Genomic DNA, 26,205 nt, shown 5'->3' with positions numbered 1-26,205 from the left:
CCAGATGCATCTGGGACCCAGTAAACGATCCGACACACAACGTGCCTCGCCGGTGTGAGTTTGGCAACAGGCCGGCAACAACGGAACTGGGAATGCCGCGGGTAGAGAGGTCATAGGTCAATGAGTGTCTGCAATCAAGTAGCCATCATTCAAATGCCAGAGGAATTGTGGGGTCAGCAAAAGTTAAGCGCCACTAAAGGGGAGGACTTGAAAATGGAATGCGGATCGATTTTGGTCATCACTCAACAGTTTGTATTATACAGCAGGGAAACATGCGGCGTTCTCGTTGACATTTGAGAAATAATAAATCCCCTCGGATTTCCTACATCTACACCTTAATTATAAACCTGCTGTTCTCAAGCTTTTCTCTCTCTCTCTGCTTCTCACATTTCTTTCTTTTTTCCCAGAAGACTTGTTTTCATTATGGCTACGTTAGCTCGATCAGTCTAGGTAAATGGTGGTGAAGAGGGCTCAGTCATATTGGGGTGGATGATGGTTTGCCGGAAAAGCTGAGTCTTCTTGATACAGTTGAAGAAAGCACTACAAACACACCTGGTAAAGCTCTTTCAAACCCACAGCTTCCTTTAGTATCGCCGGCATGGAGATGAAGCAGTTCACTGGAGTACCAAATCTAGTTAGATGGTCAAACTGTAAACCATGGCTCCATTTGGCTTTAATGCCAGGGAAAAATTTACAGCATTTTGTCTGTGGGGGTCGGTGGAGTCCCATTTTGGAAAGCTACGGGGCCACCAAAATGAGGAAGTGTTTAAAAAGTGGAATGTATAGTGGATATAAAAAGTCTTCACACCCCTGTTATAAACCCTAACCCTAGATATAAAGAGAGATGGCTGTGTTACATTAGTGCTCTGTGTGTAGATTTGGGAGGGAGGATTACATGGAGAGAGAGTCTGTGTTTGCATAAGTGGATGTGTGCAGTATGTGTATGCCTGTCATATACTGTTCACACGGGCCTGTTGTCGTGAGTGATTCTGTACAGACAGACAGAGGTGGAGCCACACAGGAGTCTACGGACACTACAGCTTGTGTGCGTGTGTGTGTGTCAAACGATGGATGGGACAGGGGCAAACTGCAAGCTAGACACGAGACAGCACAGAAGAGATTCCATTACGTAGCGCTACTGTCCTTTTCCACAACAAGACCTCTACAGCTCTGTTGTCGGATCACAGTCTGACACGGATCAAAACAAATCGACTCACGTAACTGGTTTCATCTTGGCTCTGCTCAGACTTGGCTCACTTCAACACTTTAATTAAGTCACAATTCGAAAAAAGCTACCCCGTCAACGGCCTCGCTTATACCAAACCAACGTGAGACGTTGGTGCTAAAGAACACTGTGGGTCTGTTTCGTGGACACAGATAAGCCTAGTGTCAGAGTTCTTCATTTAGTTCTCCATTTTCAGTCCCGGACTAGGTTTAATCTATGTTCATGAAACCAGCCCTCTGTATAAGGACCATGTCTAAGTCATGAGAGGGGAGTGTTGACGCTGGTCTTGGTCTGTAGTTGCAGTTTTTACTTTGCGTCTCAGTTCTGCCGTGCCTGCGTCTCTGTCTAATGTTCAAATATATTACAGTCCTTTGAATACAGTGTTTTCAACTCTTTTCAACCCTTCAGTTGGAGAGGACTTTAATGTCTTTTTGGCACGCACACAAACACACACACACACAAACACACGCACACATATGCATGCAAACATTAGCAACATATTTACTACAGCAACCTAACTCTATGTTAAAAGTGGATAGTGTATTTTTCAACTGATTCATTTTAATGTTTCAACTATAAATCAGTAATTGCTTTTTTAAATATTAACAGGCAATACTTATTTGATAATTTTTTACAAACCCCCTTTTCTCCTGGAAATTGTATTCTGGAAAATGTGTGAATATTAAGGATATTTAAACCGACCACCATCATGAATAATGTTACATGCATGTACTGTATGTGCGTCAGTTTCAAGTTTCAACGTTTATTTATCAAATGCACTGAAAAACTAAGCGATATCTAGCTAAAATCAAATCTTGTGACATGGCACCCGACAACTACATAGTGAGAATGAATAGTGAAAAATATATAAGCAAAAAATTAAAACATGTAAAATGTGGTTAAAAAAAAACATTAGACTTTCAATCACTTTTAAAGACTGCAACAAATATTATCACTTATTAAATGCATTTGATACCTAAAACGTGAGATAATTTATGATCCAGCACTGCCTTTTGTGTCTTATTAGATTAATGTTGAGATGTTATATTGGAAGTTTGTGTTTGTGTGTGTGCATGTGTCAGTGAGGCCTTAGGTTTAGTTTATTTTTAGTCATAAAGGTTGGGTTATTGAGATTAAGGTTAGGGTGGGGTTAAGTTTAGGGAAGGTTTAGAATTTGGGTTAGGTTTAGGAGATAGGGAAAATAGGAATAAATGTTCTGTCCCCACAAACGATTAAAAATAACAAACGTATGTGTATGTCTGGGAGAACAGCCACCACTAATGGATGGAAAATCTCTCCACACACTCTTCTACGTAACAAGCTGCCTCTCATACAGCCTTCTCCAAACTGTCTTCTCCCTTCCTGCTTTCTTTGGCCCCCCTCTCCATTCTCAATAGCGTCAGAACATTAAGCCCTATACTATCAACAGAGATACATAAACCAAAAAAAAACTTAACATTTAAAAAGTTGAGATCTATCTATCCTCAGTCATTCAATTAAGATTGTCCATATTACCTTGTTCTCAATTTTCAAAGGTGAAAGAGTAACTACATTTTTAATAATTTAGGCTGGCGCTCTTATCCATAGTGACTTTCAGGAGCAATTAGTGTTTTTTTCATCGTTCCACCTTAAGGATTCAGTTCAGCAACTTTTCAATTACTAGCCCAACACTCTAACTGCTAGGCTACCTGCCACCCTCATTTGGACAGGTACTTTCATGCCAGTAAAATATGTATGTGTTGCGATTGTCATGTATTGGGATTTGACAGTAAGATTTTATTGAGATTCAGTATTCACACATATTGCTCAACATACAGTTTGTCTGCTGCAGGGCGACAACAGACATCTTGACAAAAGAAGTTGTGATTAGTCACATAAATCAATATGCTAGCAGTTATTGCGCTTATTCTTTAAAAGAAGATGGAGCTGTTGTTACAGCAGACAAGTACTATATACACTCAACTAAAGGATTATTAGGAACACCTGTTAAATTTCTCATGAATGCAATTATCTAATCAACCAATCACATGGCAGTTGTTTCAATGCATTTAGGGGTGTGGTCCTGGTCAAGACAATCTCCTGAACTCCAAACTGAATGTCAGAATGGGAAAGAAAAGTGATTTAAGCAATTTTGAGCGTGGCATGGTTGTTGGTGCCAGACGGGCCGGTCTGAGTATTTCACAATCTGCTCAGTTACTGGGATTTTCACGCACATCCATTTCTAGGGTTTACAAAGAATGGTGTGAAAAGGGAAAAACATCCAGTATGCTGCAGTCCTGTGGGCGAAAATGCCTTATTGATGCTAGAGGTCAGAGGAGAATGGGCCGACTGATTCAAACTGATAGAAGAGCAACTTTGACTGAAATAACCACTCGTTACAACCGAGGTATGCAGCAATGCATTTGTGAAGCCACAAAATGCACAACCTTGAGGCGGATGGGCTACAACAGCAGAAGACCCCACCGGTACCACTCATCTCCACTACAAATAGGAAAAAGAGGCTACAATTTGCACGAGCTCACCAAAATTGGACAGTTGAAGACTGGAAGAATGTTGCCTGGTCTGATGAGTCTCGATTTCTGTTGAGACATTCAGATGGTAGAGTCAGAATTTGGTGTAAACAGAATGAGAACATGTTACCACTGTGCAGGCTGGTGGTGGTGGTGTAATGGTGTGGGGGATGTTTTCTTGGCACACTTTAGGCCCCTTAGTGCCAACTGGGTATCGTTTAAATGCCACGGCCTACCTGAGCATTGTTTCTGACCATGTCCATCCCTTTATGACCACCATGTACCCATCCTCTGATGGCTACTTCCAGCAGGATAATGCACCATGTCACAAATCTCGAATCATTTCAAATTGGTTTCTTGAACATTACAATGAGTTCACTGTACTGAAATGGCCCCCACAGTCACCAGATCTCAACCCAATAGAGCATCTTTGGGATGTGGTGGAACGGGAGCATCGTGCCCTGGATGTGCATCCCACAAATCTCCATCAACTGCAAGATGCTATCCTATCAATATGGGCCAACATTTCTAAAGAATGCTTTCAGCAACTTGTTGAATCAATGCCACGTAGAATTAAGGCAGTTCTGAAGGCGAAAGGGGGTCAAACACAGTATTAGTATGGTGTTCCTAATAATCCTTTAGGTGAGTGTATGTATTGTTGCAGTACTCGAGTCCCAAAATCTAACTTTATTCATAACAATGATTGGAAATACTAGAGTAGCTATAACAGCAAAAACTAAAGAGCTGTATCAACCAAGCAGTAGTACAGACATAATATGACAAGTGCCTAGATTAGTACCTACTCTGCTTCCTGAATGAGGTAAGTTTGTACTCTAACAATGTTGTAGAGCATAAACCTGCATGATTGAATCACCATAGATACGACAACTGTGATGGATAGGTTTAGGAGTGCAAATGCATTCTCCTGGAGGAAGAGCAGCTCCATGTTGTTGAGGTTGAGCTTAAGCAGACTTTGTACTTATTTACTTAACAAAACAACTCTACTTGATGTTCGTTAATCACTGAAACACTTCGCACTGAAACCTTTTCTTTAGTTGCACAATAAAATGTGTCTAGTGTGTGTGGGTGTGTGTGTGTGGGTGTGTGTATGGTGTCTTTCTAAAGACTGCAGTGTTATATATTATGTATCTTCTCAGTGAAAATCGAATGTTCTTTTTTACTCTTTGTTGCTCAGAGAAAGGTATTTATTCAATGCGTTCTTTATCTTCTAGTTCCCTAGAGGTGTGTGTACTGCATGATGGATGCAGGGTGAAAGGTTTGTGTATGTTAGCAGTATTTGGGATTTTTTAGTAGCAGTGCTACAGACACATTCAAGTAAAGGTCTTCAGTGTGTCTACAGCATCTCCAAAACTGTAGCCCTTATGTTGGTGTTCCCAGTCTGCAGTCAGTACCTATCAAAAGTGGTCCAATGAAAGAAATGCGGTGAACCAGCAACAGCTGGGATTGTGTGCATTGCTTACCTGGAAAACACATGGCACCAGGATGCACTATGTGAAGATGACAAGCAGGCGGAGGCAGTGTGATGCTTTGGTCAATGTTCTGCTGGGAAAGCTTGGGTCCTGCCATTCATCTAGATGTTACTTTGACACATACCACCTACCTGAGCATTGTTGCAGACCATGTGCAACCTTTCATGGCAACGGTATTCCCTGATGGCATTGGCCTCTTTCAGCTGGATAATGCACCACGCCACAAAGCAAAAATGGTTCAGGAACGGTTTGAGGAACACCACAACGATGTCAAGGTGTTGACTTGGCCTCCAAATTCCCCAGATCTCAATCCAATCGAGCATCGGTGGGATGTGCTGGACAAACAGGTCTGATCAACGGAGGCCCCACCTCGCAATGTACAGGACTTAAAGAATCTGCTGCTAGCGTCTTGGTGCCAGATACCACAGCACACCTTCAGAGGTCTAGTGGAGTCCATGCCTCGACTGGTCAGGGCTGTTTTGGTGGCAAAAGGGGGACCTACACAATATTAGGTAGGAGGTCATAATGTTATGGCTGATCAGTGTATATATGTTCTTAGACATGGATATAGAAGTATACACACATATACACACATGATTACGTATGTTTACGGTAACATATACACAGCTTCCTTTTCCACTGTGAATTATTATTGTAATGCAGCTGCGCTTACTGTCGTAACCGTTTCTTTAGGAAATAGCAGAGCCGAGTGTGTGGACACAAAGACACAACCACACACACACTCACACATACACACACTGCTAGCCGTTTTCCTGTCAGTCGGCAACAGCTGGACACAGCTTAAGTTATACGCAAGTGTAAAGGCATGTGGCCACACGGTTCCCCACAGCACTTCCCCAGAGTGTGTGTGTGTGTGTCGTTGCAGTCGTAGTGGGGATGTATGTACCCAGACACCAGCACTGGCATCAATCTCAGGAGTCTGTAATCCGACACACTAGCATCTGTTACCATTTTTTCTGTTTGTTTTGTCTGTCCTCTCATCTGTGTTTTTTTTTTTGTAGCTTTCATAATTGGAAAACCGTATAACAAAATAACACTAATTTGGCGCTGTTGAAATGCTCACACTTTTTGTGCTGATAAAGCATATCAGATCCCTCTGTTCATTAAATTGGACAATTGCTGTGTGCTATTATTATTGTCCACAGATATTTTCATCATATATATTGTTAAATATGGTTTTTGATTGTATACTGTAACTTATTCCACTGTTTTGTAATACTTGTTTTCAGCATATTTACATGTAATTTAGAGTTCTATGAAGCGCTTTATGTTGATAAATTGTTGTGAGGTCCATGACAAATTTCAAAATGGGGAAAAATGCATGTATGTTAAAAATGCAATTGAAACCTATCATCCTAACCCAAACATTCTCCTAATCCTAACCTTAACCTCAATAACCCTAACCTCTATGCATGAACTTAACCTAGTCCTAACGCCAAGCCCTGAACTTAACGGGTAATGCTTAAAACTGAAAAGTGACCCCAATTTTAACATTATGCCCATTTATATGTTTCCCTAAATCTTACCCCAAAGCCAACAATCACATTTTCCCTAGTGGAGACCTGCCAAAAAATACCTGCATTATTCAGATATCTTTGTGGTGAGCGCCTTCATGTACTCATAGATGTGGATCAAAAACACGCACACAAGCACCTGAACACCCAACGCTGACAGAGTCCCAGAGTGGCGTTAATCAGTGCAACAAGAGTGATATTGTTGGGAATCAGGCAGTAATCATCTGGAATAATGTTCATGCTGTGAAATGGCTTCATGAGTCTGGGCCATAGGCATCAAAGGGGAGACAGTGTAACAACACATGTTCTTGATCAAAGCCTGCTCCAGCCATTCCGCCTCCCGGAGTGGGTGCACTTGGTCCGCTTGCGAGACACAACAGTATGTGCGCACCCACACGGGCACACATGCAAGGGCCTATTGACATCAAGTGGTTCCCTGCCAAAGGATCTCATCTGTGTTTATCTATGCTAAAGTGGTGCCTCTGAAAGGCATCAGCACATTTCTCCAATCCAGTCCTCTCATCTAATTCCATCTGCTTTCTTTGGACGCTACCATGACAATAGCCCGGCATGTATCCCTACTGTTGACTTTTCTTGTAATCGCAAGTTCAGAGGCAGACTGATTAGGACATTCCCAAGATTCCCCTTTTTTTTCCTGTTTGAATCCTTGCTGTGCTAGGCATGTTGTGTGAGTGTAATGTTATTGGCTGGGACATTTTCCAGAAGAAATAATGTCATATGCATACACACTGCCAACTCATGCCAGGGTTAAATAAACTGTTAACCCTGGAAGATTCTGGGGATTTGACCAGTTGGCATTTGAATAAAATTTTCTGTTTCCGTGTGTATATTTGAGCGTTGTTTAAGACTGGGTAAAAAGACAAACATGATTTTGCTGAAAAAGTCCAGATGTCAGGGAAAACAATATACTTTTTGCTCGTCATTGAGAGATGAGGGTTTGAATCCTGTTTACAGATTTTCCCAGGGGTCCCACAGAGTGTGGTGCAAATTGTCCAGCTCCATCCAGGTTTGGGGGGTTAGTAATCAAATTGTGTTGCCTTGTCTAATGCAGATAGTGTGTGTCTTCCTGCGCATAAGAATTCCTCACTGCTACAACTCCATGCACCTGCACCAATGCCGGCCTTATGAATCCTGACACCCTGACATCAGGACAGATCAATTCCGTCTTTGTATTTCACACATTTTTATGTCTCTAGTCTAAATAGTGTTTATGACTCCAGTCTTGTCTATTAGCAAAATCCTTTCCTGCATGCAATTACTGATGTACAGTCATATAACAACCTTCCCCCTTGAACAGATACCCTCCTCCCTTGTCCAGACAATCTGCAGTGTCCTCCCATTCTGCACTTCCCTAAACTTCCCTGATAGATAATGTAGGATAATATAGGGAAAGATAAAAATACAACTAAAGACAGAACTGTTGTCATGTAATAATATTTCAACACAAGATATTAAAATAATGGGGTTTGAAATACTCAGGCCTTGAACACAATCTCATTTCAACCCTCCAATATCTACAAATCAGACCATCTTTTCCAGTATTTTCTAAAGTTATTTCCTTATAAAATAACTTCATTCTTCTGTGGTCTCTTACCAGGGTCATGAAACTTTGCTCCAATAACAGTTGATAAGACATTGGACACTTCTTGTGTTATTTGACCAGTCCATAATATGTTCACATAACTATACAGATATGGATATGCCATCCATATGTGGTATTTGCAATTAGCAGACAAGAAAATGTGCTTGTTGAATCATAAAAAAAAAATATTCCTAATAAAAAACATTTAAATGGAATATACTCAACCTGCATTAAATAACTTGCATTCTTGCCACTGTTTGTTCTTGACACTCTTACGGCCATTGCCAAATTTGCTTGCAGTCACCTTTTGTATAAGTGAGCTTACAGTACAATCTAGCATTTCAAGAAGGGCATTCATCTGCTGAGATCAGGCTAAACAAAATTACTGTCCCTTGATGAGAACAGAGCACCTTTGCAAGAGGCGTTTACTTCACAAATTTCAATGGCAGTTTTACCTTTTTAGGCAAAAGAAGAGCTAGATTCGCTACTACTATATCTCACTTTTGCAATGAACAAACAAAATGGAGACCACAATTTGTGTGTTTCACTACAACTAAACCTAAAAAGAAATCTGGTTTCTCCTAAAAAAAGTGTTTTACTGGTAGTTGAATCACACATATTAGCAGGCATACTTTAATTCAATCATCATATTTCTCTAGTGTATATGCTTTTCATCACAAAGAACAATATCAGCTAAATGCCTGTGATAATAGGACGGTTGGTGGGTTTTGATCATTTCATGCTTTATCATCCTAGCGCAGCTGTGAATCAGGATTTGATCGATGCACCAGGTTGTTTGGTAGGTTGGTAGTTTTTCATTTGGAGAATGCCGGTCTATTCTGTCTAGTGGCCTTGGCCCTGGCGTGTTTTGTGAATTAGTTGCTTAGAAATAAAAGCATGTATTTTATTGCTGCCATCAGTAGGTAAGATACTGCACTAAACATGATAAACACAGGGATTAACTAATAGACTCTTGGCAAGAAGACGTCAATTCTGTGCCTGTCCTGTTTTTTCATTTCTCATATTCTCCCTTCTGCTCTCTCCCCCTCTCTGTCCAGACCTAGACAAACTTTAATTTGTCTCTTACATCAGCAGGCAGAAAGGAAAACACGTGCACACACACACACACACACACACACACACACACACTAGATGCAGGTTATCCTTGGGCTGCTTCTTACTGAGTTAATGCTGTTGAATTGGTTCTTGTACACAGTTCTACTTTTTAGGTTGAAAGATGATATAGCAGAGTGATTTACACTCTGCTGTATCATACACTACACTGGCATAACCTTAACAAGCCTCTCTTATTTCACATCATGGGTCTGTGTCAGTCGGCTCCTTAAATGTAATGATTGTCAGTTGTTATGGAAGAAAAGTACATTAAGTTTCTTTCACATTATTGTTCTCCTATTAATGTTCTCTCATTGGTTTGTATTTTGGGCATTTCCCTGTCTCCCCCTCACACCTCCTTCTGATCCAAGGGGAATGCAGGGCTGGCATAGAAAGAAAGGAGGAAATAGATAATGAAAGCAGGCAGAATGGTGTGGAAAACACTGACCTCTCACGTAGCTAATTCGTCTCTCGCACACAGGCAGTCACACACACCCACACACACACACGCACGTACACACACACACACCTCTCACACATATGACACACACAGATATGCATGAACCAAAAAGACATTTTTTTTTATTGATCTACACAAACCACATATATACTTTCATTCATTCAAAACACACATGCACACATAGAAACACACAGATGTATTTCAGCACTGACACTAAATCTTTGCCCAGTTGGATGAGTCTGCTTACAGAGATTTATAGGCCAGATGAAACAGGATGGTAAAATATGTTTTTTATGTGTGGGTATGACTGGTCAGTTTATTTTACTGTTTTTTTTAGTCGCTTTGGTACTATTATCTATAGTATGTGGGGATTTTTCAGAAATCCAAGTACAAAACACCAAACTGATCACACTTTAAAACTAGGTCTTGCATTTCAAATAACAGATTTTTCTTTCATTTGGTTTGTTTATCTTCACCACTAGAGCATGGATTCAACCACTAGGTTTTTGATTAAATAAAATGGGTAGATTAAGGTTAAGGTTGATTAAGTCATCAAAACATAACTTAGTGTAGTTCAGTTTTGTCATTGTAGCAGTTAGTTAAAGAAAAAACTACTTTTATTGCAACATGGGGTTTTGTTTGATTATGATAATCAAATACTATGTTAAATGTTTAGTACACACTACAATCAATTCTCTCTTCAGCATATGTTCATTTTGTAATAAATATCAACATTTTTCATTTTCCTGCGAGAGAAATCTTTCGGCATGGCAAATCCAAACTGGACATTGGTTACCAGTAGTTTGTCATCTTCAGTGTGGAAAAATAAAAGACACCTTGTCAGCGTCCCCAAGCCTGAGTGACACAAAAGCCAGGGGGGTTTGGGGTTCCTCCCTGATGAGGTTTTTAGTGTCAGACAGATCATTTCCTGCATTCTGGTGAATTTTTATGCACCAATTTCAAAGTCCTCTGCTACTCTCAACATGAATGTCATTGAAATAGTAAATAACAGTTGCATCAGTGGCTCCCAGCCTTTTTCAGTTACCCCCAAAAAGAATTTGCACTGCTTGGAGTACCCCTGAAGTACCCCCTCATGTTCATTTCACTAGTAAGTCTATGGTGTCATGAGTGTTTTCAAGTACCCCCTGTGGAAAGGCCAAGTACCCCCAGGGGTCCTAGTACCCCTGGTTGGGAACCACTGAATTATATTAAAGATTAAAACATCAGATCATAGACACAGGCAAGAAGTTTGGTCTTTCAAAATTAACTATTTGGTATATTTGGAAGAAGCAAGAACCCACCCTCCAGGAAGGCTGGGGTAGACTAACTTTTTCTGTTGCTGCTCCTATGCTCAGTCTCCTATCCCACATCAAATTTAAAGAGCCACCTTTTTTCTCTTGCTTTTAGTTCAGTCTGAGGTTGTCCCTTGGTTTTGGTCCACCCTACTTATTTTTAACTTCCTCATACAATGATTTAATCTGTTGTTGGGTTTATTCAATTTCACTTAACTTATTGTATTACTTTGATCTTGATTTTATCATTTTAGTTGTCTTAAGTGTTTTCCGTTTAAGTCTTGCCCTCTATGTATTACATGTGCTATAGTATTATATTACGTATTGTTGCCTTTTATGTATTATTCCTTTAATCATGTAGACAGCCCCGGTGGCACAGAGGGCATTGCCCCCCAGCGAGAATGCTTCCCCCCAAAATAATATTTGGGTAATATGCTTCCTAATACTGTACTTCACTAATTACTATAAGGAATGTAGGCTAGCTCTCTTGCCTTCATCTGCAAATGCGATTGAAGATGAACTCAGTGACATGTGCAGCCCTACCACCCCATCTTCAGACATGACTGCACACATGGATATGTTTCCCCATGTTGTCCAGAAACGTGTACAGTTGCTCACTGGCCAGTGTTATTGCACCCACAATTCCAAGTTTTGGCCGGGTCGAAGCCGGCTCCATCAACAAAGATGAAGTACACGTGATGGTTCACAGCAGCTCAGTTTGGAGTTTTGACCTTGTCTGAAGGATTTGGTTTCTGTTCCTCTTCCTTGTCCAAAGGCTTTGGTTTTTGTTCCTCTTCCTTGGTCAAAGACTGTGGTTTCCTCCACTGTCTTCCTGTCTGTCCTGCTCAATGCTGAAAGACAATGGCAGTGGTCATATGGTTCTTATGGTCATATGCTTACCAGTTGCGGTTACTAGTGTACAACACTACCAACACCAAGGTTGTGGGTTTGAATTCAACTGAGGTAAAAAAAAAAGGGGATCAATGGCCTAAGAGTGGTAATTCTGTATTTTCAATCAGTAGAAGAAAATCCTGTCAAATAGGATATCAGGATAAGATATTATCCAACCGTATTTTTTCTTCTTTTCTTATTTAAGGCACATTGAGATTAGAAATCTCTTTTTCAAAAGCATCCTGGCCAAGACAGGCAGCAGCAAGTCATTCTTTCAGGATAACAAACAGACAACATGAAACAAATATAAGTACTATTATAAAAAAAATTGAATCACAATCAGTATTCACTATCAGAAAAATAGGAAATTAAAATAATTGACAGCTGAAGGTCTCAACTCTATTTGATCAAGTACTTAAAAACACCAAGGGGGAAAAGCTTTTGCAATTTAAAACTATTTTGTAAGGTGTTCCAAGATGACATAAAAGCCCTTTTTCCAAATTCAATTTGGGCATTTGGGACCGTTAGCAGGATAAAGTCCTGTGAACAAAGAAAGTATCCACCACATTTTTGAAAATGCATAAATGAGAAGTTATTTAAAAAAGAGCCTACCAGTGACTGAACCTGCAGGGGACTAAGGAAGACCAGCCAACCCCAGCATATAAAGTTCAATGGTGCGTAAGGGCTCCATGATAAAGGGTGTTAATTGATCTCAAACACTGAGCGGAAGCATTCATATATAAAATATCCCCATAGTCCAGTAAAGGCATAAATGCAGCCTCCTTTTAGCTCAAAAGAAAAATCCCAACTTCAGCTTCAGTTTTTGCCAGACCGCGTAACCAGAGCCGGCCCGGAAGAAAGAATGTCTATGAGTGAGTGATGGACCCATTGACTACCCACACAGGAGACAGAGTATGGAATCCAGCTAGGGACAAAACCAATTTGGATTATTTGAGGGTTAACTAAAACCTCACTGGCTACAAGCTTTTGTATCTACATATACTGTAGTAAGCCAAAAGTTAACAAGTATATGGTTATGTTGGGATAGACCAACTGGAACCGACGTGCCTAACATCATAAATCGTTCAAAGTGTCGGGCTCTTTGTCTTGAACTTGGTGAAGAAATACATTACACAGAAAACTAAGAACTAAAATAATGTATTTTGATTGACAAACAAGTAGTATACATATACAGTAGAGTTTATACAGACAACATTTTTTTTTTTTCTGTTCCTCTTCTGTTTATTTTTAAGTTAATCTGTTTTAATAGAATAAGTGAATATAGTTACCTGAAACCAAATCATGATGAAAATCGCAAAAATACCTAGTTGATGGTCATTGTTTTCATTAGAGGTACTGTGAAGCTATTTGTATGCGTTAAATGTAATTTTATGCCAATGCCGTTTCATGCACTAGGTTTCGCATTAGCCCAGGAACAGAGTACTGGTCACTTCTCACACCAAAGCTGACACTGGCCCATAAATAGCTACTCTTCAAACCCCCTCCCTTGCTCACCACAATCACTTCTGCTCGCGGCCCGACCGAACTTCGCTTGCCTAGTTTTTCTTTCTTGTTTTGTAAGTTATTGAATATGCTATTTAAAAGAGTGGACTTAGCCAAACACTGGCCCTCTAACAGAGCACACCCTTAGGTCATGCACGCCCTCACCCTGCTGCTCTGTGTCATCAAGACGCCATTAGGTTGGAGGGTGTTCTGGCGGTTTTGTCTGTGATTTTTCATGCATTCATCATTACAAAAGAAAGGGAAGGCACTTCCGTCACCATCAGCATTTTGGTCAGTATCTCTGTGTCTGCCTGTCTGTCTTTCTGTTTATCACCATCTTCGTATCCACCTGACTGTCTTTCTGTTTATCACCATCTTCGTATCCACCTGACTGTCTTTCTGTTTGTCACCATCTTCATATCCACCTGTCTGTTTTTCTGTTTGTCACCATCTTCATATCCACCTGTCTGTTTTTCTGTTTGTCACCATCTTCATATCCACCTGTCTGTCTTTCTGTTTGTCTGTGATTTCTCTGGGTTCTCTAAGGTTTTAGTTGCGGGAAACCTGTTGTTGATGTTTACTGGCCAAAGCCATTCCTGTCTCCCGAGATAAATAACTGAAAGGAACCTGTAAATTATAATACATTGTTTGAACTACCAGTAGACCAATCTAAGTTTACTAATTTGCTTCCACATTGCTATGTGCCAGATATTTGCTGAAATAAATCACACAAGAGTGTGTTTCAGCAGCAAAACCTCACCTACGCCAACGCTTCTCAGCCTCTCCCCAGGAAACCACAGACCTTTAATCATTTTGTTGTAGCTCTAAAGTAGCTTGTCTGATTCACCGATCCAAGATGGTAGAGAAATTGCCTCAAGACCATTTGCCATTTTTTGGTTTTCAAGGTTGCTGTCTGAGCAGGTTGTTGTGGCCTCTCATGCGTGAGCATCCTCCATAAAATCAGGCACGCTCGTGCAATAGAGGGAAGAGCTGGGTCTGGTCTACTTACTTGGGAAATCTCCTAACTAATCCTGGGGTCTTCTCTTCCCTCAGCCTTGCTTCCTTCTCAGAACTCATTAGATGATGAACCTAGATATTCCTCTCTTCATATCCAAATGGTGACAAATAGGAGAGAGGACACAAGGAATATGACGTTGAGATGCTCAGTCCCTTTTAGAAGTGTCCTACTCACACATTCCTGAAAGAATTTGCCATTGAAATGTCTCTGCAGCATGCTTTCTACATGGCGGAAGAAAAAGTGACCCTGCCCTCATCCAAATACATTTGGAAATCCTGCTTTTTTTTTGCTGTTCAATGGCTTGAGGATTAGTTGAGAGTCAGGTGTACACATTCAGTTTCATGTTAAGATTCAAATTGTTTTTGCTTGTATTATATGCTTTTAAATAGCATGACCAGTTTGAACAGGAACACTAGGATGCCAATAAATGGTCTGTGTACCTTTTCATTTGCCTGCCTGTCCTGACTGTCTACCACTTTTTTGATTGTCTGTCTCTAGGTGTCTGTTTCTCTGTGTCTGTTGCTCTGTCTCTCTCTGTGTTTTTGCATATACCTTCATTTGTCTGTCTGTCTGTCTATCTGTATGTCTCTGTTTGTTTGTCTCCGCTAGATGGACAGCATATAAAGTGTAACCCTGTTACAAATTAGGATGATAATAATAATTAAAAAAATGTAATTGTTCATTAAGATATACTTAACAAATCAGATTTGCCTATGGGACAAGTTCCGCCCCTGGTCGAGGATGATTGGGAGCTCTTACATGGTTAGTTAGGAAATTCTGCGAAGATTCCAGAGCTGTAGAAACAGAGACTAACCACCAGAGACTAACTTATGACAAAAAAAGGGAAAAAACTTGACTGACTAAAAATAACGGCTTGACAGGGAAAAGGAACGTGTATCTTTACCAAGGCCTTTACTTTTTGGTTTATATTTTTTATTATTTTTATTAAAACTTCTATATTTTCATGCTGATCCTAACTCTATCACTAAATAAATATAGCTTTTATTTCTATTCAAATCTGGTCTTTGTGTCAATCATTTGCAGTATATTGTCTTCCCTTAACAAACCTAGCGTTGATGTGCTCACCCTTACAACTGGGTAACACAAGTAACTCGTGCCATCTGATACATGCAATCCAGAAGACAGTGTCCTGTCATGGCAGTGATTAATCCTCCATGTGATGGGTTGTTCCTTCACGGATCAGTCCAAGTGCTGATTGAAGTTATGAATCATGGATTGCTGGTGGTCCTAACTATAAAGGTATTAGTTGTACTATCAAGTCACTGCAGCGTGAAGAGCCAGGGTGGTTTGGGGTAATGGTGCAGAGTGAATACAAGTCCCTCCTTAGGCCGTTTTACCACGGAGAGGGCTCTGTCCTAATAGTGACAACACACTGGGGATTCCAGATTGTGTGGCATTAGCATTTTGAGGTCAATCATTCATCTGCGTCATTATCATTTATAATGACAACACTTTAAAGTGAGAGGCACTCTTCATCCCATGAGAGAACACACACACACTTACTTACTCCATGAGCATTGCAGCAGCTGGGAATGGATCTGGTGTCCATGCCTGGCCTGTCTGACAGAGAAGCCCTATTAGTGTCTGCTGCTCTATCAAAGCCAGATGTCCCAGGGCGGTTCGGTCCAAACCCTGCCTCCCCCCAGGTACAACGCAGCCTGGACTGGACTGCTGACAGCCCTTTACTCACCTTAATATTCCATAGTAATCCCACGGAAAATAAATGATGTTATGAATCACCATCTGAAAGAAAAGGTCTGAGTTCAGCTGGAGCACAGGGGAAAATGAGAAGAAGCGAGAGAAAAGACAGTGAGGGGAAAGAAGAGATAAAGAGAGGAGGATAGAGAGGGAAGCGGACATAAAGCGACAAAGAAGAGAGGAAGAGAAAGAAACCGAGAGAAGAAGAGAGAATGGAGGGGAGAAAGGGAGAACAGGAGTGAGGGGGAAAAGGAGGGAGAGAGAAGAGGAGATGGGGGAAGAGGACAGAGAGCCTGAAAAGATTCCTCTCTCGCTCTTTCTCACAGACACACTTTAAGCCCCAGAGCTGCGGAGATTAGATAAGACTGACCTATACACAGATACATCCAAACTCTTTCTCTCTCACACGGACACGCACACGCATACATAAAGACACACACAGATACTGTAGATACACACACATTCTCAAAGACATGGTTGAGGCAAAATCAAGTCATAAGAGGAAGAGTGACTTGACTAGAAGAATATAGCCTTTTTACTCCTGAACAAAAAACCCAGTTCTGACCCTAGTTCTGACCCTAGTTCTGACCCTAGGCACAGCAGACTTAGAGAGATGGAGAAGTGGTGAATGGACACCAACAGAGAGAAGGGGAGAACATATCTTGACACAGTCCATTCATCACACACTTGTCAACAGCTGGCCCAGCTGGATAAACATCTGATTGGCCCGCTTCCACTCTTTATGGCGCAGTTGTCATCCACAGCATCATCTCTGCATTGCATTGTTTCCCCCACTGTCATTCGCCTCGTTACTTCAGTCTTAAAGATGCCCAGACCGCCTGATCGTGTCATGCTGGAGAAGAAGGAGAACAGGCCAAAAATATCCAGTCTGCAGGTACCCTTTGAGCGAAAGTAGCTGGCTGATAAGAGGGGTCAAAGGAGCAAGAATCGTGCCAAGCCAATAGGGTCGAGTTGTAATAATAATGATCCAGTTAGACAGTGGTGCATAAAACGCATCGGTCCTTGTTACAGATGGGATGCTGCAGCGAATTCCACTCCAATCAGCTAAAAATAAAAGTAAGCCCCCCCTGTGGACAAGCAATCACCAGCGCTGGACAATTAGGTCAGGATCTGGCATAAGCAGCTTGTCCATGGAGTCGCACTGTATGGTGTCAATGTTGCCGTCTGGTGTCGGTCTCTTAATTGTGCGGCTAATGTATATCCCCCTTGACGCCAACTGAGCCACGTTTGAACACATCATCGTTGTTGCTGACCGTGCTCCGTCCCTTACTGACTGAGGTTGTGACTTTGTCGCGTGCTTTACTTTTTGCAGGATAACGAAGAATGGTTCCAGGACCATGATAGACAGTTCAGGTCAAAGGAGTAGCTTCCGCGGACCTCGACACAATAGGTTTTCGGAGAAGATGAGACGGCCTGTCAAATCTGCAGAAAAACGGATGATGCCGTTGGGTCAACATCGACCAACATCCTGATGAACCCTTTCAGAGGCTTTGTAGGGTTCATGCCTCCAAGAATTCATGTTGTTCTGGGGGCAGTGATCTAACCATTTACTGCAGGGGTGTACATAAAAACCTGGCTACTATGGTTGTTTTCCATGTACTATATGTGTAATATAGGAGTTTACAGAGGAAAACTGTTCGCACAAAGGAAAGCTGACCCAATTTGTCAATCAGTATATTCATGCTCAAAAAGATTTTTGTAGTTGAGCATTCCTTTTGTTTCTTTAAAGGAGGTTTCTGTAGTCCATCCCTTCAAGCCAGTGGTTCTCAAAATGGGAGGTTTGGGAGGTAGTTTTAAGCGGTCAATTACATGTGCAATACTGAATTAAAACATGTAGAATACATCATTTATTAGGAGCCTAGTTCAGTATGAGTTTTGACTTATGTCTACTAAGAATCTACAGCGAAACATGAAAATGACTGCATAGCAACAATAGACAACCACTCTGGCTGATATTCAGTCAATTACTTTCAAGCTGGAATTTAGAGAGTAGAAGGGAAAAAACAAATATAATACCACTTTCAAACAGAATTAAAAGTGAAGAAAGCCAAGGGGGTAAATACTTATGCGAGGGTCTATATGTGTCAACTAATGTAGTGTGTGTGTTTCTATGTGTCAGGTTCATCTTGGTGTTTGGCTGTCTGGTTCTGTCAGTGTTCTCCACAATCCCTACGCATCAGGAACTGTCCAACCACTGTCTCTTCATCCTGGTGAGTGAGAGCATACAGTATACCAATGACCTGGTTTTGTGTGTGTGTGTGTGTGTGTGTGTGTGTGTGTGTATGTTTTTTGGTATGCGTGTATATACTGTACGTGTATGTTTGTGTGTGTCACTTCAGTGGGCAATGTTTGTCTAGGGAAGTAAAATGTCAGTGGGAAAGAAATGTCTACATGTGAATTGAAGGATGGGAAGATTAGCATGGTCTTTCTAAAGGATGAGAAAAGCTTAATAGGGTTATGTATATATACAGTCAATGAAGCCATTGTGACGCTGAGAAATGTGAAAGAAATCAGAAAGGTAGCCAGGCCTTTAGGCTTACCAAAAACAACTGTTTGGTTTGGAACATCGTTAAAAAGATGGATTGCGCTGGTGAACTCAGCAATTGAAAATGACCTGGTAGGATAAGGAAGACCTCTAGAGTGGATGAACCAAGAATGAACTTGAAACAAAGTCATAAATGTTGTCAAATGTCTCGTGTTATGTGCTGCGAGAACATGACGTCCTGAACATCATTTGTTTTTGTTAATGACTCATTTGCTCTTAGATTGTGACATGTTTTGAGAATATGCACAGACTTATTTCTATTTTACATGTATATACAGTATTCGCAAAATGTGGATAGAAATATATCTCCATATTTCACCTGAATAAATGTCTAATATGCACATTGAACTATTGTGAATGTACATATACACGTCAAACTTTGTTTGTGTGTGTAGACCTGTGTCGTATTTGATCATCCACAGCCATTAGAACATCCTTACTGTGGCTTCATGTGGCACTGATAAGAACCCATAAGAACCAGCAAAGCACATGCTGAGCATAGCAGGTTTATTCTGTTTGCACACAGGCGTGTGTGTGTGTGTGTGGTAAATTAACTGTTGTGTGTTGCAGTGAAACACCAGACAGCATACCACCCTTCCTTATTGTACTCACGTAGTTTCTCAGCACCACACAAATTGCGTTGCAAAAATAAGGGACTGGGTTAAATTGGATTTGTCTTCAATCGGCAAAGCAATACTGGAGATCATTATTATTCTGGAAACATTAATAATCGTCATTAAACATGTGCGGTGTGAATAAACCTTTTCAGCGTATTGTCTTCCATTATCACTAAACGGGCTTTGACCCTTGTGTGTGTGTCTGTGTGTGTGAACGCCTGTGTGTGTCCTGTAGGAGTTTGTGATGATCGTGGTGTTTGGCCTTGAGTACATATTTAGGATTTGGTCTGCCGGCTGCTGCTGTCGCTACCGAGGATGGCAAGGACGTCTACGGTTCGCCAGGAAGCCCTTCTGTGTCATAGGTAATGTGGGTGTGTGTGTGTGTGTGTGTGTGTGTGTGCACGTGGGTGTGCTGCACTGCGATGGCCCTATCACTTCAACAAGGCTGCCAATAACCAAGGCTGGTTTAAATACACAAAGAGAACATAAGCTGGCATTGGGTTCTCGTAAAACAAGGATACACACAGTTCCCATAGACCCCAATCTGTTTCTTCTGTCAATAGAGAATACTGAGATCAGCCAAGTTTCAGAGTTTCAAAACGTGTTTGCGGAATTGAATGTACGTGAATGTAAGAGAAGCCCAGTGTTATCCCTTCATAGTGAAGGAGCAGCAGAGGTTTGTGTTTTAGGACCCGGTCCGGAATAATCCCCAAGGATGTAGAAATGCTTGAACCCTCTTTGCCCCTCTCATTGTCTCTCCATCTATCTCTCTTTTTTGTTCTCCTGTGATGGTGTGAAAGGGAGTATTGGAAATGTAAGATCCCTGTAATGCAGAACACTGTGTATATTTTCTTAACCCAACTCTGCGCTCCAGATCAACATATTTGAAACCCCAGGGCCTCTCTCCTCTCTGCTGTTGGGCATCGACCGTCTGCCTAAGACCGTGGGGAACGTTTTCTCATGTTCAAAATGTACCCTACCATTTCAATTGTTCGGCCTGCCGCTTAATCAAAACATACTACATTTATACACACTGACAAGAATTATTGTCAACTTAAATTGTTGTTTCCACGACTGTAAATTCTACATAATATAAAAATATACAAGACTCAAAATAGTGCTACAATTGTATTTCATTTTACAAAACTATATACTTCTGTATAGATGTATAATACTGGTATCTAATATAAGTGTTTACAAGACTGTAAATACTTCAATATAACAGTGAAATGTACAAGTGTAATGCACTATATAGTGTTGAAGTTTGTAAGACTGAAAATGTATATAGTATTGGTGTTTACAAGACCTTTCTCTCTCTTTCTAGACATCATTGTCCTCATAGCTTCCATTGCTGTGGTGTCAGCGGGTAGTCAAGGCAACATATTTGCAACCTCTGCGTTGCGGAGCCTTCGCTTTCTGCAGATCTTGCGTATGGTGCGCATGGACCGCAGAGGAGGTACATGGAAACTACTGGGATCTGTAGTCTATGCGCACAGTAAGGTATGGTCATGTTTGTACTGTCTTCCAATTCAGCATGGAAAATTCACTGGCCCACTGTATGCTATATGCTCACTCCTGCGTCTGGTTCCTCTCAATTTTTCTTATTGGCCCTTCCTGAGTCACAGTGTGCAAGATTTACAATCTCATCTTTAAAATGTGTTATCAGCTTTCATGATCAGTCCCATCACAAATATGAACAATAAATAGACAATAATGTACAATAATTGGTGAGCAAATGAACCTAAGATACTTCCTGCTTAAGTTGACGTTGCGTCTCTCGCATCAAGTCGGGAGTAAAGAAATACAAAACAGAAAAACAATTTACAAATACGTTTTATCTCCACTTTGTAGCGGTTTCATGTATTTGTAACCATAATACATTGATTTCCTGCAGGAATTGGTAACTGCTTGGTACATTGGTTTTCTGGTACTCATCTTCTCTTCATTCTTGGTGTACCTTGTGGAGAAGGATTTCAACAAAGACTTTGCTACCTATGCCGATGCTCTGTGGTGGGGCACAGTAAGTCTACACACACACACACACACACACACCAGATGTGAATGTGTCTCCTGTTGCTCAGTTGGTAGTGCATGGTGCTTGCAACGGCAGGGTTGTGGGTTTGATTCCCATGGGCAGCCAGGAGGAACAAGTATAAAATGAAATGCACTGATTAGTGTTGCTCTAGACTGTCTGCTAAATTATATAACAAAAACATACTATGTACATACGGTTTTTATCTAGGCTTTTTTTGAAAGTCCAAATTATTTGCCATTTCTTTTATTTCTCCAGGTCACAGAGAATATCAACAAATCTGTTGACACATTAGAGCCCTAGCGATGATATTGCCTGATTTTACTGAAACTGTTGGTATCTACAGTACGAACCAAACTTGCTCCTTTATAATATGACCTTAAAACCCCTTAATGACACTGACACATGACAGAACTACTGAGTCATGCTTGGCTGGTCTTCAAAAGCCTTCCCATCTCTACTTACCAGACCGAATACCATGTCAATATAAACAATGAATGTCTTCTGCTTCAGACCAGCTGAAATGACCGGATCAATAAATGTAATTTCCAGATGAGACTAGTTTATTAGATGTGCTTGGCAAAACAGGGACAAAACAGGGATCACTGCACAACACGCAAAAATGCAGTTGTAGTAAAAACGGGCCCTTAAGAATTGTATAAGATAGAACTGCTGGAATTGACTGAATGAATAAGGATTTGTCTCAAATCTTACAAACCGGCATCTGGGGAACAATGTCTTAGAATAACGGTGGGTATTTCAATTCTCTGAAGCATCTGTCTTTGTGGTGTTGTGGGACTGTGGGGGTTAGGTGTAAGATCTGACAGCTGTAGTGTGAACTCTGAACTCTGTGATGACGGTATGTGTATTCAGATCACGCTAACAACCATCGGCTACGGAGACAAGACACCTCGGACGTGGACCGGTCGATTGATCGCCGCCGGCTTCGCTCTGATGGGGATCTCCTTCTTCGCACTGCCTGCTGTGAGTCACACACACTAACGCACACACTAACACTAATCTACATTGAAGTTGGATTATTGAAAGGGGTCAATGTCCATTGATTTAGCTCATTATGGGTGTATGTGTGTGTGTGTGTGTTTGTTTGTGTGTGTGTTTGTGTGTGCGTGTCTACAGGGTATCCTGGGCTCAGGTTTTGCCCTGAAGGTCCAGGAGCAACATAGACAGAAACACTTTGAGAAGAGAAGGAACCCAGCAGCCAGTCTCATCCAGGTATGTTGTGTCTTATCACTCCATCATCTGACATGCTTTAACTAATTTGTGTGTGTGTGTGTGCGTGCGTGTATGTGTGCGTGTGTGCATGCGTATGATCCTGTTTTACTCTACATGTAGGGACCAAGAACACCCAGAAATATATTAAAACCTGACATATTTTAAAACCTGATAATTCAGTCCCCACTCACAAAAATGCAATTTCCAGCTTAGGGGTTAGGTTTAGGGTAAAACATACAATTGGGCAGAGTGTTAAGATTTGAGATAGTTTTAGGTTTAGGCATTAGGGGATAGGTTACGTTTAGGCAAAATGTTATTGAGGTTAAGGTTAGGGTTAGGATTAGGTGATAGGAAAAATAGGGAATCATTTCTTTGGTCCCCTCAAGGATAAAGAAATAACGTGTTCATGATGATGTCCTTCTTTCTTTCAAGATATCTGGATATTCGAAATACATCCAGATTCGAAATAAATTCTTTTTTTTTTTTTAACTTAACCTGAGCAATACTATGTGAAGGATCCCCATTTATTCTTTACTTCAGCTAAATTGCTGAAAATGTACAATTGGTGTTAGAGTTAATGTTACTTGTTCTACTGTTTAGGTTCAGGGTTAGGCGTTAGGGCTGGGTTAAGTTAAGTTAAGGCATAAAGGTTACATTATTGAGGCTAAGTTCAGGTTTAGGTTTTCTGGGCCCGACAAGGACAGAAAAACAAATGTGTGTGTGTGTAGTTGATATCTAACTGTGACTGAGACTGTTTGTTCTCTCTCAGGTCTAAAGGAAATATAGTGCTGAAATTTATTAGCTGTTTTCAGCACTGCTATTCCCAGGTGGATTTATGTATTCGGCATAGCTCATCCTAGCTGACAAAACCTGTACTATTACAATACACCATCAACCCAACATAGCTGATAAACTCCACAAAATAAACACACATCTTCTTTTTCTACATATTTCACCATCTGTGCAGACAAACCATTAGGCCATTCGTTTCGTTCATTCATTCAAGTTAGCTCCCATTTTCCACTCGCATTCTACTTTATTCATCGCTTTGGTATAGTATTGCTAGTCCACAAACACGACCGTTCAAAGGTTTTGGGTCACTTAGAAATGTTTTTGTTTTTAAAAGAAAAGCAAATTTGTTGTCCAATAAAATAACACCACATATTGATTGGAAATACAGTGTAGACATTGTTAATGTTGTAAATGACTATTGTAGCTGGAAACGGGTGATTTTTAATGGAATATCTACATAGGCGTACAGAGGCCCATTATCAGCAACCATCAGTCTTGTCTTCCAATGGCAGACGTGTTTGCTAATCCAAGTTTATCATTTTTAAAGGCTTATTGATCGTCACAAAACCCTTTTGCAATTGTGTTAGCACAGCTGAAAACTGTTGTGCTGATTAAAGAAACAATAAAACTGGCCTTCCTTAGACTAGTTCAGTATCATCAGCATCATTGTTTGTGGGTTCAATTACAGGCTCAAAATGGCCAGAAACAAAGAACTTTCCTCTGAAACGCTTCATCAGTCTATTCTTGTTCTGAGATACGAGAAATTATTAAGAATCCTAAGATCTCGTGCAACACTGTGTACTACTTCCTTCACAGAACATTGCAAACTGTCTCTAACCAGAATAAAAAAGAGGAGCAGGAGGCCTCTTGCACAACTGAGCGAGAGGACAAATATATTAGCATGTCTAGATTGAGAAACCGATGCCTCACAGGTCCTCAACTGGCAGCTTCATTAAATAGTACCCGCAAAACACCAGTCTCAAAGTCAACAGTAAGAAGGTGACACTGAGATGCTGGACTTCTAGGCAGAGTTACAAAGAAAAAGACATCTCAGACTGGCCAATAAAAAGAAAAGATTAAGATGGACAAAAAATCACAGACACTTCACAGAGGAAGATTGGAAAAAAGTGTTATAGACAGACAAATCTAAGTTTGAGGTGTTTGGATCACAAAGAATAACATTCGAGAGATGCCGACCAAATTCAAAAAAATGCTGGAGGAGTACTTGACGCCATCTGTCAAGCATGGTGGAGGCAATGTGATGGTCTGGGGGTGCTTTGGTAGGGGTGAAGTGGGAGATTTGTACAAGGTTAGAGGGATCTTGAAGAAAGGCTGTCACTCCATTTTGCAACACCATGCCAGACCCTGTGGACGGTGCTTGATTGGAGCCAATTTCCTCCTACAACAGGACAATGACCCAAAGCACAGCTCCAAACTATGTAAGAACTTTTTAGGGAAGAAGCAGTCAGCTGGTATTCTGTCGATAATGGAGTGGCCAGCACAGTCACTAGATCTCAACCCTATTGAACTGTTGTGGGACTGCTTGACTGTATGGTACATAAGAAGTGCCCATCAAGCCAATCCCACTTGTGTTAGGTGTTTCAGGGAACATGGAGTAAAATCTTTTTAGATTACCTCAACAAACTGACAACAGGAATGCCAAAGGTTTGTCCAGAATGCCAAGGCTGCAAATGGAGGATTCTTTGAAGAAAACAAAGTTTGAAGGACACAATTATTATTTCAATTACAAATCATTATGTCTAACCTTCTCAATAACTATATTTCCTAATTATATTTCTTCATTTCATGTATGTTTTCCGGCAGATGACGTCTGCAGTAGACAGTTTTCTCTGTTTATTACCAGTGCCGTTCTTCATCTATTGTGCTTTCCATTGTCTGTGTGCTTGTCTGTTGGTGTGTGTGTATGTGTGTGTGACTGTTGGTGTGTGTGTATGTGTGCGTGTCTGTTGGTGTGTGTGTGGGTGTGTATTGTGGTTGTTGTGCATCTCTTCATGTACTGTGTCTGTATCACATCACCACGTGGCTCCAATGCGTCTGTCTGCGTGTCACCTCGTACCCCAGGCTGCTTGGCGCCTCTACTCCACGGACGGTGCCCGTCCCTACCTCAGTGCCACGTGGCAGCACTACCAGGGTGACCGCTCCCCCTTCAGGCATGTATATCCCCCACCCCATGACACCTCCACACCACCGGTTTTACTAAACACACTCTTTTTGTGCCCCCCCCCACCCCCATCTTCCGTTCCCTCTGGCCTTGTTTGGAAAAAAAAAATATCCCCCCGTTCCCCCCCCCCCCCCGTCTCTATCTCTTTGTCTTCTGATGACTCACGTAGTGTGTCTGGCGTAGCTATGCTGCTGATGAGAACTCGGTTTCCATAGCTACCTGGAAGCCTCATTTGAAGGCGTTGCATACCTGCAGTCCTGCAAAGTAGGTAACAACTGCATAATGGCTTCTGTAGTGATCTGCTCTTCTTCTCCCCTTTATCCGCTGTGCTCCTTCTGCTTCTGTCCCCGTTTGCTCCCTGTGTGTTCGTGGGTGGCCTCTGGATCTTGCTTGCTGCATGTATTTGAGTTTAATCAGCTCATCA

General features: G+C 41.2%; 1 protein-coding gene across 8 annotated transcripts in view; it reads left to right on the top strand.

The window, feature by feature from the left end:
- The window catches only part of kcnq5a (potassium voltage-gated channel, KQT-like subfamily, member 5a), a 94,063-nt gene that overhangs the window by 51,346 nt on the left and 16,512 nt on the right, over window positions 1-26,205 (top strand). For 6 of the 8 annotated variants that reach the window (XM_020047479.3, XM_034292674.1, XM_034292673.1 and 3 more), the window contains exons 2-8: window positions 18,500-18,590; window positions 19,778-19,904; window positions 20,867-21,042; window positions 21,437-21,562; window positions 22,448-22,558; window positions 22,712-22,807; window positions 25,951-26,045. In XM_020047479.3, the coding sequence (XP_019903038.2) occupies window positions 18,500-18,590; window positions 19,778-19,904; window positions 20,867-21,042; window positions 21,437-21,562; window positions 22,448-22,558; window positions 22,712-22,807; window positions 25,951-26,045 (822 nt within the window). Of the gene's footprint in view, window positions 1-18,499; window positions 18,591-19,777; window positions 19,905-20,866; window positions 21,043-21,436; window positions 21,563-22,447; window positions 22,559-22,711; window positions 22,808-25,681; window positions 25,771-25,950; window positions 26,046-26,205 lie in introns of all 8 variants that reach the window. The other 2 variants (XM_010892309.4, XM_010892313.4) reach the window with 1 other exon arrangement.

The sequence above is a fragment of the Esox lucius genome, chromosome 6 (genome assembly GCF_011004845.1).
Source record: "Esox lucius isolate fEsoLuc1 chromosome 6, fEsoLuc1.pri, whole genome shotgun sequence".
Classification (NCBI taxonomy): domain Eukaryota; kingdom Metazoa; phylum Chordata; class Actinopteri; order Esociformes; family Esocidae; genus Esox; species Esox lucius.
Note: the sequence above shows the minus strand (reverse complement) of the source record. Positions and strands in the feature narration are given on the sequence as shown.